The sequence below is a fragment of the Eufriesea mexicana genome, unplaced genomic scaffold (genome assembly GCF_001483705.2).
Source record: "Eufriesea mexicana isolate 0111107269 unplaced genomic scaffold, ASM148370v2 scaffold1488, whole genome shotgun sequence".
Classification (NCBI taxonomy): domain Eukaryota; kingdom Metazoa; phylum Arthropoda; class Insecta; order Hymenoptera; family Apidae; genus Eufriesea; species Eufriesea mexicana.
In genome coordinates this window covers 631-15,712 of record NW_016909583.1, presented here as the reverse complement: position 1 = coordinate 15,712, position 15,082 = coordinate 631, and the positions used below count along the sequence as shown (strand labels likewise).

The 15,082-nt window shown below is 31.9% G+C and overlaps 2 protein-coding genes, 1 long non-coding RNA gene and 1 pseudogene across 4 annotated transcripts; 3 read left to right on the top strand and 1 right to left on the bottom strand.

The window, feature by feature from the left end:
* The first annotated feature begins 4,183 nt into the window (after window positions 1-4,183).
* LOC108548234 (uncharacterized) lies at window positions 4,184-4,659 on the top strand. The gene is made up of 3 exons (XR_001890255.1): window positions 4,184-4,367; window positions 4,451-4,538; window positions 4,637-4,659. It is a non-coding gene; the product is annotated as an uncharacterized LOC108548234 (long non-coding RNA).
* A 4,166-nt stretch (window positions 4,660-8,825) lies between these two features.
* On the top strand, window positions 8,826-9,986 carry LOC108548232 (PEST proteolytic signal-containing nuclear protein-like; annotated as a pseudogene).
* A 477-nt stretch (window positions 9,987-10,463) lies between these two features.
* Window positions 10,464-11,171, bottom strand: LOC108548230 (40S ribosomal protein S26-like). Its single transcript, XM_017901065.1, is given in 4 exon segments — window positions 10,464-10,496; window positions 10,594-10,712; window positions 10,715-10,901; window positions 11,166-11,171. Coding segments are annotated over 4 exon segments (345 nt in total).
* A 1,053-nt stretch (window positions 11,172-12,224) lies between these two features.
* Window positions 12,225-13,698, top strand: LOC108548233 (protein aveugle). Of its 2 annotated transcripts, none has more exons than XM_017901067.1 (3): window positions 12,225-12,378; window positions 12,544-12,657; window positions 13,339-13,698. In XM_017901067.1, exons 1-3 carry the CDS (start codon window positions 12,340-12,342, stop codon window positions 13,459-13,461), a joined length of 276 nt encoding a protein of 91 aa, XP_017756556.1. In that variant the 5' UTR covers window positions 12,225-12,339; the 3' UTR covers window positions 13,462-13,698. The 2 variants fall into 2 exon arrangements, with proteins under 2 accessions (XP_017756556.1, XP_017756555.1); XM_017901066.1 differs by lacking the exon at window positions 13,339-13,698 and adding an exon at window positions 12,750-12,926.
* Window positions 13,699-15,082: the final 1,384 nt, after the last annotated feature.

Here is a 15,082-nt window from a genome sequence, read left to right as displayed (position 1 = left end):
AGTTTAATTTCCTTGAAACAGACCTGCAAACAAAGTTGCTCTATTACTTTCAGATGTCGAAGAATATTAGTTTCTCAAAAAATGTGTAATTCATATGTGAGATCTTTCTCCTACTCATTTTCTATATACAGTTGTATTCACTCCAGTTGCAGAACCTTTATTCTGTAGATAATTTGCAAAATACACAGCTTCCATCCACAATTTCTTTTCTATTTCAATCGTACAGGAGTGCTCGTATTTTATTCAGTAACATTCGATTAAGCCTTTCCATTCAGTTGAGGTGTATACAGTGTCGTATAATCCTGTATAATTACTTTCTGTCTGCACCAATTCTTGAATTCTCCGCTGGTAAACTCCTTTTTCCGTTATTGCATTTAAATCTGTATGTTATTCCACTTTGCTTCTGCTGCTGCAACACAATTAAACAATCTCTATAATGCTTCAGTATATGATACCATAAAATATATCATCACAAAATTAGTAAAATCTAAGACTGTCATTGCATACCTATTTCTGTTATATGTCACTGGCTCTCTAGGTCCACATATATCTGAATGTATAATTTCAAGCTGCCTCTTGTTCCTCTCTACTAGTAATACTCTAGCCTGTATTTTTCCTTTTGATTCATCTGCACCATAAAATCCATTAACACACGTCTTCCCTACCAATATTTTTTCTTCCTTCTTATAAACTATTACATTATGTTTCTAGAACATTATTTTACCATCCTTTCGAGTTATCAGATGTATTGACATTAAATTCTGTCTCAAGTTTGAAACATACAGAACATTTTTAAATATACAGCTATCTAACTCAGCTCTACCGTTTGCTATAGTTTCTATGAAAATGTTTCTCTTCGCTGATTCAATTTTTATTCCTATTTCTTCCTATTCCTTGAAATATTCTCTAGCTTGTTCACCATATGGCTGATTGTTCTTGAGTCCAAAATCCATTGTTTTGTTCCATTGTTCTCTGTCAAGAAGCACACTTTCTTCTTTTCTTCTTGATCTCCTTTGTTTTCCTTCATGTTTTTAAAATAACAGTCTTTTTCCTAATGATTAGATTTCTTACATGTCCCATACGGAGAACGCACTTCTTGAGTCTCGTCTTTTCTTTCTAGTCCTAGAAATTTTTCCGATTTTTATCTTAATTCTAATCACAACTAAAATATTTAATTTCTTTGTTACCTTTTTGGTTTTTCCAACATGCACTTGCAATATGTATGCTGTAGTTACATTTGAAATATCTCTTCTCTTGAGCTTTGCAGACTATAGATCATTTTGATGATCTTGCTTTCTTGACAATCACCTGAGTTGTGAGATTATCTATTTTCCTTTCTTCTTTCTGCATTAATCGCATACAGTTGTAAATACACGATCTGACAATGTACATAAGATTTTAGTTATAAACATTGTTTATTCTATTTTACGTCCTAATGAATGTAATTTGAAAACTTACCTGTCAGCCACGCAGTGTAGGTTACTATATCATATTCTGCTAGTTTGCATCCTTCTCATAGGTATTGCTTAATTTTAACCATATCTCATAACTTGACGTACAGGTTATCAAGTAATAATACCTTCCCTACGATTAAAACTATCAAATTTTGTAATTATACATTGTTAACCAATCTTGTTTGCAGTTTCCTACATTTCTTAGTTCTTTTATTATATATCAATACAAACCTTAAGACCATAGCGTGAAGACCACTCTAAATTTTCAAATATGATATCCATCTTGATCCTTTCATCTATTGATACTTCCAATTTTCTTTTCGAATTTTGTTTTCCGCACTCAAACACGTGGCCTACATTCTGTTGGTAGTCCATAAACTGTTGATTTATTTTTTTGCTTAAAACATGCACAACCCACACGCATTCCACCTTATATTACTCATCCGAGGTTCCCTTTTGCTTTCATCGCTGCCACAATTTCATATCATTCTCTCCAGTTATAGATTAATTCACCGTTTACAGTCGAAAATATCCATCACACAATTATCGTTCAGTAAAAGCATGTATGAGGAGCACATAACTAAAGTTAGTAACCGATTCAAATTCAAGCGCCTTCGATTAGCGCCATCTATGAGATTGGACTGGAACCTTGAACTGTTGTTGTTTGAATTTTCATTCGGTACTAGAAAATTAACAAATTGCTCAATTTCTGCGATTAATTTATGAACTTTCATAATTGCATCGTAACGGCAGATCCTCCTAAAACTTTCACATATAACTTTTGATATAAATTTGTCTCTAATTAATTAATTATTAATGATTATTCTACGGAGTGTTTGAATTGTTGTCGAAGACGCCATTGGTTTTTCATTAATCACTATCCTTTACGCAATTAATTTATGAAACTTTATGCACTCATTATAAAAACAATGTTCTTGCGAATCTTCTCATATAACTTTTGATCACATTTTGATTCTAGTTTTGTTTAGTATTAAATATTCTCACAGAAGGTCGCGATGGTCGTCGTTACGAAATCATAGACGCCATTAAACGATAATTAATAACTTACAATTTAGAGTTAAATTCTTTACAAAGGTTATATAGGAATGTTGCCTGAAGTTCCAGCTTGGCAATGAAATTATAAAAGTTCATTAATTAATTACGGAAAATGTGTAATTTATTAACTTTTCTCTGTCGGAGCCCTTCTATCTTTTTCTATCCCCTCTGTCCTTGTCTGTCTCTTGACCAGCTCTACGACGACCTCCTTGCCTATTCTGTATTCCTATTACTTTTCAGACCATTTGGTTCAAAACCATAGATGGCGCTGACTGAATGTCGCTTGAAATTCAATCTGTTACTAACTTTGGTTATGTAATTGTATGATGGATTTTTGACTGTGAATGACAAATGAATCTGTACCTGGAGAAAATGACGAAATATTGTGGGAGTAATGGAAATAAAGGATACCTGGGTGAGTAATATAAAAAGTAATGGGTGTGGGTTGTACATGTTCTGAGCAAAAGAATAAAACAACAGGTTATGGACTGCCAACAGAATGTAGGCCACGTGTTTGAGAGTGAAGGAAATTGAAAATGTGAATAGATGAAAGGATGTAGATGAATATCATGCTTGAAAATTTAGAATGGTCTTCATGCTGTGATGTCAAGGTTTATATGGACATATAATGAAAGAATCAAGAAATGTAGTAATGTGTAAACAGGATTAGTTAACGAACAATGCATAAGTTCAAAGCATGATACTCTCAACCATAGGGAACATATTATTTATTGATGTACCAACCTGCACGTCAAGTCTTGATATATGGATAAAATTAAGCAATATCTATGAGAAGGATACCAAACAGCGAAAATATTCTGTTACAGAGACATTTTTCATGCATAAATCTAAATTTGAACATGAAACATAGAAACCCACATTGCGTGGTTGACAAGTAAGTTTTCTAATTACATGCATTATGGCGTAAAATCGAATAAATAATGCTTATAATTAAAATCTTATGTACACTGGCAGATTATGTATTTGCAACTGGGAGTTAATGCAAAAAGAAAAACGGAGAATAGATAACTTCACAACTCAGGTGATTGTCAAGAAAGCGAGATCATCAAAATGATCTGTAACCTGCAAAGCTCAATAGAGGAGGTGTTTCAAATGTAACTACAGCATACATATTGCAAGTGCATGTTGGAAAAACCAAAAAGGTAACAAAGAAATTAAATACTTTAGTTGTGATTAGAATTAAGATAAAAATCGGAAAAATTTCTAGGACTAGAAAGAAAAGACGAGACTCAAGAAGTGCGTTCTCCGTATGGGACATGTAAGAAATCTAATCATTAGGAAAAAGACTGTTATTTTAAAAACATGAAGGAAAACAAAGGAGATCAAGAAGAAAAGAAGAAAGTGTGCTTCTTGACAGAGAACAATGGAACAAAACAATGGATTTTGGACTCAAGAACAATCAGCCATATGGTGAACAAGCTAGAGAATATTTCAAGGAATAGGAAGAAATAGGAATAAAAATTGAATCAGCGAAGAGAAACATTTTCATAGAAACTATAGCAAACGGTAGAGCTAAGTTAGATAGCTGTATATTTAAAAATGTTCTGTATGTTTCAAACTTGAGACAGAATTTAATGTCAATACATCTGATAACTCGAAAGGGTGGTAAAATAATGTTCTAGAAACATAATGTAATAGTTTATAAGAAGGAAGAAAAAATATTGGTAGGGAAGACGTGTGTTAATGGATTTTATGGTGCAGATGAATCAAAAGGAAAAATACAGGCTAGAGTATTACTAGTAGAGAGGAACAAGAAGCTGGTAGTAGTGTAGAAAATTGGGCCATCTAAGTATAGAAAACACAATGGAGTTGTCCAAGAAAACATTGGGAATAAAAGTAAGGAAAAAAATACAAAAGGCAAAAATTGAAGAATGCAGGATACTTTTTCTGTGCAAAGTAATTGAAGACACTGTTTTCAGAGCCTAGAACAAGGGCAAAAAGGCAGCTTGAAATTATACATTCTGATATATGTGGACCTAGAGAGCCAGTGACATGTAACAGAAATAGGTATGCAATGACAGTCTTAGATTTTACTAATTTTGTGATGATATATTTTATGGTATCATATACTGAAGCATTATAGAGATTGTTTAATTGTATTGCAGCAGCAGAAGCAAAGTGGAACAACACAGAGACTTCGATGAGATAATGGAGGAGAATATACTATCTAAGAGTTCAAGAATTGGTGCAGATAGAAAGGAATTATAGAGGATTATGTAAATAACCCACGAATATCCGATATTCGTCGAGTCCACTCGTTCATCGAACGACCACAGCTCATCCGTGGGCACAGGCAATTACGAAATCTTCCCTTAACGCCGTTACTCCACCTTTTACAAAAGGGTCCGTAAACACTACCGAAATTATGTTTGCACACAGTACGAACCGTGACCTATCGACCGGATAATGCTTCCCGAAAGTGGTCTTTGAGGGTTTAGCTTGTCAATCAAGTCTGTTTCGCCCTCTCTCCTGTCAGACGACAGAGCAAATACGGATTTATGTTCTCCTGTCTGTCCGTACCAATACGTCAGGCGAAATTTCGAGGACGCCATCTCGAAATATCCGTCTGAGCTTCTAATTTATCTATTATGTAGCCTATTCGAAAGCATTGTTCTCCTATTTTGCGACCTGCAACATAGGAATAGTGATCTTCCAACTTGCGCGTAACGAACAGGTTCGGACAGCGAGAAAGGTGATAGAATGATCGAGATCCTTGGATAGTTTTGCAAATCTTCTGTTTATGCTTGTTTAGAATCTCGTGTTAGTAGTGTTCATATTAATGCGTATATACTTTCATAAATAACTGTGTGTAATCTACGTCAAACTAGGTTCTATGTAATCTATATATTTCTTGGGAATATCGGAGTATATTTTGTTTTCAGTTTTTAACTTTTAGATACGTATGAAAATCAAAGAGGGAATAAAACGCGTAAACACTCGATACGCGCAACACTTAAGCACACGCTGTGGAGAATTGTGGGAATTGCAAATAGCACTCCATTTGAAAACTATCTTTGCTATGAACTAGTTAAGGATGCAATCTCTGGTCTTATAAATATATTAAAGTACCTGACTTCTCCACCGGGATACCGAACAGAACTGCACTGTTGCAAACTTAATTATTTACAGTAAAAAGTTTTAATATTATCTGCAGCCCTTTCAGACAGCATTCTCCATCTATATTGTTTCTTGAGTCGCGATAAAATTCAACAGCAGGGGAAACCTTTCAGAAAATACAGGCACTTCCAAGTAAACTGTGAGATTTTTTCTCCTAGAAAAGATTGTTTGACTCTTCATAACGGAGATTCACGTGAATAGAAATCTCGCTCGAAGAATTTTAAAGACGCGGAAAAAAGAAAAAAAAAAAGAAAGCAAGAAACGCAGAAGAAAGCAGAGAATACGCGTACTCTCTTTTCCAGGTCCCACCTGCGAAACTCATTTCGCTGGTTAATGGAAATTATGAAGTTTTCCACGACGTCGTCGGGAACGGCGCGTTGCCAAGAGTTTCGTTAATTTCACAGAGATTTCCTTGGTTGCCGTGATCGTTGTTGTCGACGCTCGAGCAAAGTGTCTGAAACGGTTCGCGATAGCTGCTGCCGCGTTTCATCTCCTATTTCTTGAATTATGAAAATTATCCCGACACGAGTATAACGCCGGAGTCAATTTTCCGACAGTTTGCTCATTACCGTCTCGATCTACTTGAACCGTGCGTAACTTGATACGATAACCTACCATATTCTCACACCGTGCTTCCACTTCTTATACAGTGATTAACGTTGTTAATTGCAAACTGTTTATGTAATTTTCCTTCTTCTTTACGAAACTCGTGTTCCCAGCGTCTGATCCGCGTTGTTTTACGAATAGAAAATAATAATTAATTTCCTTGAAAAGTGGATCGGTAAGTTGTAAAAATTCTTTTCCAGTAAAAAGAAGTATCGCTAATCTATTCGTATTTCAATGGTGTCGCTACGGAGACATAATCTACGGTGTTAATTATTTATTACACAAATAACTTTCTTCCTTGGAAAACCGAACTTTTAATTTTGAAAAACTCTTTTCAATTAGAAAAGTCTCAACGTGCTGAATTAATTATCATATAATAACACGTTACTTATAATTAGTAGCTGTACGCGAAACGATTGAAAATAATAAACCAAATTGATCGACACGTTGTTCCATAAATCCTATTTTACTTAAAACAATATTACCGCTATTCTTATGAAAAATACCGATATTATTTTTAACAAAAGTCGCCCTCCTATTTTCATTTCGATCACACGGAAGTCAATATTGTAACTCGTTTCTTAAATTAACCTCGTTTCTATCGATGCCAGTCGACGAACGAGCGAATAATCCAAATTTTCAGCCGATGTCTGACCATTCCCTGCTCGATCTACTTGCACCGCGTTTGAACAAACGCGAGATCACTCGATTCTCGGAGTTAACCGTATTTCTAACGGCGATTAATCGATTAATTAATTGATTAATTAATCGGCGTTTCGTTGTTTGTTTGAAACTGTTTACACGTAATTGTAGCATTATGAATCACGTCAAGCTACCGCACGTCTAAGTGCATCGCGTAATTAGGGATATTAATGGTATTACAATTTATACTAGCTTGCAGGCTAGGTAGTGGAAATTGCTTTGCCGTCATGTCATTACGAAGTGGTGGCGATATTACAAAGGGACGTACGCGAAATAGAGAGTGGCTCGTGTCAATGCCACGAGAAGTCTTTGTATCCCTGAATCGCGTGGCGATTCTTTTCATAGCCCAGCCTTGTCCTTGAACTCGTGACAGTCGATCTTGAAAGGAAACAGTTCGCAGGGAGGACCCTTCATCGACTTCCTCTTCTCCGCGTTCCCTGAATTTTTCCGGAGAATGTCGCCTGAAAACGTGCACGGATATAATTGATCGATAAATTCCACTCGGTATGAGAGTTGCGAAAGTTTCGAGAGTTGCGAAAGTTTCGAAAGTTGTTCTCTTCGTGGATAATAAATAAATAAGAAGAGGAAAAATTAAGAAAGGACAAAATATTTGTTTCAATTTAAGAAAAGTATAATGACAATCTCACCAATAAGCATCCAATTCCGTATAATAACATCATCGACTGAAGGATCGATTAAAATTCGTCGTGCTGAAAAGTAATATAAACTTCTATTTATCTGGATACTACGTTCAACAAATTATGGTTTATCAATACATGTTAACATCCTTGTTAATAATCGAGCGGATGACTAAAAAGGTGGAAAAAAAAAACAGAGTGATAATTTTTTGTTTCAATGTACTTACGTTTTAACTAACGACTTTATTTAGTTTCCTTCTTAACAAATATGCACTCTAAATTCGTTATCGGAAGTTCGATTTTATTATCTTAAAGAAGTAAATTAGCTTTCGTGACTTTTCAACGACTGATCTCCCCCAGTGTTATATCAGCATCCACAGCGAAAGTAACATTACTATCACTTTATATACTTTATTTACTTTTCCCAACATATTTTCATTGGTTTCCTTAAGTTATCCAACGATGTCTGTTGATTTTATTATATTGGTGTTTATAAAGTTAACAAAGTACTCGTATCAATAAATAAATGTACTTTACAACTACAGACACACATTTTTAGAAACATTATGATACAATTAAAACTTTTTTTTTAAAAAGATTTTATTTTGTGTGTAAAAAAAGTATTAAACAATAAGTATAAGTGCTATCATTAACAATTATAACATAATTTTATTTAATTCTATCAGATGTTTACATTATTAGAGGAGAAAGATACCTATGCAATTACTATAATTATACTTCCATCAGTACAAAGTTTATCATATATTAAATGATTGAAACAATTACTTGATAACTTGAACTCATTGATTCAATGTTTCGTTAAGATACAATTGTTTATAATCATGTTAATAACACCAATTTTATTATTTTAAATAACTGTAAAAACATAAACTAACATGAAGAATTACAATAATATATTAAACAGTCCACCACCAGTTGCTCTTAAAGAAAAATCGTTACATATGAACGAAAATATGGGTCGCTCAAAATCACCAATACGAAGGAACATTGGAAAGAAAATCTAAATTACTAAAAAGAATATCTTCGGGATAACTTTGAAGATAAAAAATTCCAATTAGTGTCAATCTATAATAATTAGAAGCGTATCTGCTTCATAAATTTTTATTTTATTAAAATAAGATTGTGTAATCATTCCTAGGATAAAAAGAATATTACTAGATGTACTTTACTGTCTTGAATGTCCCTATTTGTAGTATGGCCAGAGTACTAGTGTGAACTACACCGCGGTTAATGGTGTTAAACTGCCTCAGATCAGTCGATTTCCGATTGTGTCCAAAGAAAATCAGAAAAATGTCGAAGAGGAATTCAGGGGACGAATATAGAAAAGGTTTTATTCATTTTATTTATAATCGTATCGGTCGCAATTGGTAAAATAACATTTACTTTGTATCTTACAGAAAATGGACAGTGCTCTATTCTTGATTTGTTTTCGTTATTGATTTCATGTTCACAGTCTTAATCATGGCAAAAGCAAATCTTAAATATGTAATTTAGAAAATTGATTACGGAGCAACAGTAAAAGAGAAATAAATGGTCAAATCGTAGTTTATTTTCTAAATCTCGTTTCTTACTTTTCATGTGCCATCCTTGGTTGCAGACATCCTACAACCATGTGCCATAGAATGCATCGCAATAGTAAAAACGCAGTGAATGTTAACCTTATATATTAAAATTATCAAGTAAATATATATTGCATTTCGTATTATTATAAATAATCTTAAGTTGTGTATACTATACGTACACTTGTTTCTTCGTCATCATTTATTAAATTCATTTGTTTTTGAATTTAGTCCAAAATTACAAGAAACTTCTGCTAAGCATGCCGCTTAAATATTTCCAGTTAAAAGATACAATGTTGTTTAACTTGATCTGAATTTTGCCAGTGTTTGACGTTGTCAGGGTCAAGTGTGTACAGGGCAGGGGACTTAACAGGAGATGACAGAGGCTGGTAATTACAATCAGAGTGATGCAAAAAAACAGAAGCTGGCATTTGGATTTGGAAAGAAAAGTGGAGCAGATAAAAAAAAACGGCATTCAGATAAAACTGGGCTTGACATCAGTAGGTAATAGTATATAAATTAAAATATACATACACATATTTGTCTTTTTTACAAGAATTATATTCTAGAAGCCTACAGTAAAAGCGACATCAATTCAAAGGCCAACAGTGACATCTGTGTTTAATGCAGATGAAGAAGATGAACCTGAGGAAATGCCAGCAGAAGCAAGGATGAGGATGAGAAATATTTGAAAAGAAACGCCAACTTTTGCCGGACCAAATTCATTCGGTAAAACTAAATAAGGGTTTTGTGATTTCAAGAAGATATTTGAAAAAACGCTCAAAAAACCAATGGAAGAAGCAAACAAATGATTCCTTGATGTACTTGGCAACTATTGTTAATTGTATATTAATTTTACAAAAAAAAAAATGCAACAATAGTGAGATTCTTGCTACAGTTATATGCAAAATATTTTTAACAATTTTATGCATTATTGGTAAAAACTAGATACAAACTTTTATTGTACGTTCAACATCACATTTTGAAAATGAATAAAGTATTAATTACTTGTTAGTGTTAGCTAATATTAAGATTGCACTTGTGATGTACTATTTCTTTATGTACTTCATAAGGAAGTATGGTATATAATAACAAATTAAATGTATGTAATTTTTACATTGTTCATTATCATTGTATTAATTTTGAATTATGTAACAATAAATTTAAAAAATAACTTGTTTAGAAATTATAGAAAAGTTGTAAAATAATTTATCTCGTAGAATAAATGATATAAATAAAAAACAGTTATTAATTTTGTTTTTTATTTTATTTAAAATTTACATATTAAGTTATTTTCTGTTTTGTTGACCCTGATGCAGATCCTAAAAAAAATGCAGTGTATTAAAATTTAATAGCTATTAATGCTACCACGTAAATATTGATATTAAATACACAGAAATATATAGCTTTGATAATTACCCTGGGAAAATTATGAACTGGAGGTATCCTAATATGACAGCTCGCTCTAGACCTGTTGCGAACTACTTTTGAGTGAATAGCACAAGATACACAGTACTGCAACTCTGCATACAACTTAGAAATTGATATGCGGAGTAAAAGCTTGCTCCTGTAATATCTCTAACAGCAGCTGCTTCCACAATATTACGAATAACAAACTTCTTAATAGCTTCATTCTTTGGTACACACCGTGCACAATTGGTACAACGAACTGGGTTTACATGACCATGGCCATGCTTAGCACGTCCACCATTTCTGCGCTTACAAGTCTGAGAAATAAAAGAATTAAATTAATAATAATGATGATACATAATGGTTATGACTGATTATGTGAGCAAACAAATATTGTCTATTATATATTTCTGATATCTGTTAAAACATTAGCCAAAATACTGCTAGTTATGTTAGCATTTTCCTTCAATATTTTAACTATTACTATCAATACACTTAAAGGTTAAGTATAAACATTTACTATCATACAAAGAAATTGAATATTAAAACCATAAATACTGTATCTTAATATATTTTTGGACATCCATTTCTATAAAATATAATTTATTAACAAATAATATTTGAAAAATATATAATGTGACAACCACATGGTTCGTAATTGTTTAAAAGTTTGATATTTCACATATACGTCGCTGTTGATATTAACTGTATCATACAAAACTACATTTCGTACTAGTTTTTTAATAATATTATGTACTTTAAACATACAATATGTACAATATCATAAATTAAGGGAATTATAAATAATAAATAAGAAATAGTTATCATTTTGTTTCGTTAGCTACAGACGAAAGGTCGAAAGTACAATTTAATGGTATTACATGGAGTTGATGAGTCAAATTAGTATACTTCCGCTTATGTTGGTATTTAGTTTCAAATCGTTTTTAAAACGTATTATTCGCGAGTTTTAAATTTTCATCAACTTTCGACTATCTCTTTGATTAATTTTAATTAATAATGATAATGACACGAGTAATATTTGGCAATGGGAAAATTAATTTAGAAGAGAATTCAGGATAAGAAATTGCTGTATAAAATGAAATAATACTATAATATAAGATTTGAATTATTCTAGGATATATCATATATTTTGAACATTTGCATATTTAAACACTTGTAATTATTTGATACATAATTTTAGCAATAAAATAATATTAAAATTATAAAGTTTATTTAAAACGATAAAATTCTTCGTAATATATTATTCAACATTAATTAACGCAGTTAACAAATTTTGCGAACAAAATCCAAAAATGTTTGGAAGTCGAATAGAAATTGTTTTTTTTCATATTTGCATGTCTAATGTAGAGTATGAATTTAGAACAATTTGAAGATGCAACTTAACATATTTTCCAATTTCTAGTGATATAATATATGCTGCAGTTTAATGTGTATATACTGCATAGTGACAAAATGGAAAAATTTTATACAGTAGTAGAAAAAGTGGAAGTAATATTAGTTGCAAAAGAAAATATTTCGAATTTTCTCGTTTAGTTTTGTATAATACGCTTTAATGTAATTTAATAATAAACAGTTTTTACGATTGTACTGATAGAAAGAAAGGAATGTTTGTTAATCGTATCAACGAATATTGTCAATAATTTAATATTATTTTTTCTGACTTTGTATACTACTTTTAATTGTTTATAGTCTGCTTATGTTTTTCATAATTTCATGTTTTGAATTTTACATACGATGGTAGAAGAAGTAGTTAATTCTACTAGTAAACCAAAGGTATGTTAATTTTATTGTCAAAGCGTTATAATTGTCGCAATAATAATATCGTTGAAATTTGATAAGTTTTACTTTTGTTGTGCATCTTTTAATTGAAACGAAGTAAATTGGTTAAATCTACAGAAATTCAGTTTATACCAATTATAAATGTATAAAATGTTACAGAATAAAACTGCTAGACCACGTCCAGTTTATTTGTGGAATGTGCTAGACGTACAAAAATGGTTGAGAAGGCATTGTAGCGATTATTATCAATTATATCATGAAAGGTTTTTATATGTAAGTACATAATTGAAGTAAGTACACATAAATATACATATATTTTTGTACTTCTGACATTAAATATATGATTAGTATTATGTATTTTTAAGCACGATATCACTGGAAGAGTTTTATTAAGAATAAATGAAAATATTTTATTGAGTCTTGGAATTGACAATGAGCAACACAGAATGGATATTTGGAGAGAAATAATGAAATTGCATCTTAAAACAGATATGTTAGAAATTAAAGACATTGAACAACGTAATAGTATGAATTTTGATTAGTACGATATATATAATCAAATTAAATACGACCAACAATTTATGTGATACAGAGTTTTATTTGTATAATAACTTACATTGAATAATTGTTTTCCATTAGTATTATAATATTAGTAATTTTTTAATCTATTTATGTTTAATAAATAATGTACTGTTGTACATATATCTAATAAAGTGTTTGATGTCTTGGATGCATTTTTGTTCCTGTTCTTATAAATTATAAATAAAATATATAATGTCTTACAATATTTCCCTTAATTTTTCTTTTTGTGAATGTAATTAGTTTCTTATTATTAATAGTGAATGTTTTGTCATATTACAAAGTTATTACGTTAGTATAAGACTTTATTGTAAAAATAAAAACGTTCATATGTGTTGGTTAATATTTGTTATTTCTTGCGTCTGCCTCTCGTAGCTGCAATCGACTAGCTGCGCAACAGAAATATTGGAAAAACAAAAGACGATACATCGATCCCACACCGAGACACCTAATATGGTCCTAGCGGCCACTTTTGCTGTATGGCGTAATATGCTTTGACGACTGCCTATATCGCGGCGTAACAATACGTATCATACACTTATTATAGACATACAAATTTTATACATACAACGGTTTTGTTTAAATTCAGTAAGTTGACGCAATGGTCGTGTTTCAAATACTTTATCCCTATTTCATTTCATTCGATCTTCTCTCGTACGTAATGACATCTAATATATATATATTTGTATGTTTACTCTTATTTGTACATAGCGAATTTTTGGTTAACTCTATGGTGGGTTGATTGTCGTAAATAACGAAATCGGCTCAGAGTGCTTGTTGCGTACACCAAGTCTGGTTTCGTGAAGTTCCTCAGATAGATGATTGCTCCAACTAGTTTCCGATATAGCTTTCCTTCCATCTCCACTCTTTCGTACTCGTTTCTTGACTCATCTAGTTTGGTAAATTAAGACATTTTATTCCCTATTTATTGAAACTGTAGTATGTATTTTCATATGTAAAAAATTTATACAAAATAAAAAAGAATTGAAAAAAAAAGAAAAAGATTATTCTTTTCTCTCCGGAGTTGAGAACCGGACTCTAAGTAGGAATACTAGTCGTACGATAAATCTTCAATTGCAAATATTAGATTAGACCCCGGGAGATGGCTACCATGTTCACCTGCGATGTTTAGTACTCATGACTAGTAATTTTCGTCCATAAGCTATTCAATACTGTGAACACTTTCCACTGGCCATCTTCTTATTAGCATTTCTTCTTTTTCGTTTCTTTAAATCACTAGAGTTAGCTTGGACCCATAATCTGTTGATTGAATATTTGTAATGAAGATAGGCATTCTTTTCTCGTAGCTGCAATCGATCAACTACGCAACAGGAATACGCGAAAAACAAAAAACGATACGTCGTTCACACACAACTCCGACTCACCTAGTGTGGTCCTAGTGGCCATGTTTGCTGTATGTTGCTATACACACTCATCGATATATAATGTTTGTTGGAATTATATGTACATATGTACAATATACATTTTACACAATATAGGTATATACGTATATTTTAAAGAACACGAATCCAAAGTCCTAGTAACTTATAGTTCCAACATTTGTATTTCATTAACTGGCGGTGGATCGGAGAACATCCTTCGTATTCTATTGTATACATCGCGCAACTCTTTAGCATACCTTTCCTGAAAATTAATTTTATACAATGAATGAGAAATGTGGAATCACTAAAAGCATTAATTGGTACTTACGTTATATATCGCGTAAATAAATGGATTGGAACAGCAGTTGGTCATAGCAATCCAGTCGCAGAAAAACCATACGAGACGAATGTGTTTGTACCTGGAACCGTGTTTCGTAGTGAGCCATAACGATATATTATTAATATAATAATCAATATCACTAGGTATATTTTGAACTGGCGTGCAAAAGTCGAATTACTTACATCCTAATTGAATCTTCGAAATACAGAATAATGTTGTATAGTTGTAATGGGAACCAGCTTATTCCAAATACGCTCACAATTGTAATTATCATCTTAATTGTCTGGAAATGTAATGATGAAAAATTAATACGCGTTAAATTCTAGATTAATTTAAATCTACATACTTTTACCGTAGCTTTACCGTACCTTAATTTTATTATGGTGTAAATTTTGAT

Bases quoted from the DNA above. Each gene is read 5' to 3' on its own strand.
- LOC108548233 (XM_017901066.1), top strand. From the start codon at position 12,340: ATGGTAGAAGAAGTAGTTAATTCTACTAGTAAACCAAAG. The intron at 12,379-12,543 runs GTATGTTAATTT...AAAATGTTACAG, and splicing joins ATTCTACTAGTAAACCAAAG to AATAAAACTGCTAGACCACG. The intron at 12,658-12,749 runs GTAAGTACATAA...TGTATTTTTAAG, and splicing joins ATCATGAAAGGTTTTTATAT to CACGATATCACTGGAAGAGT.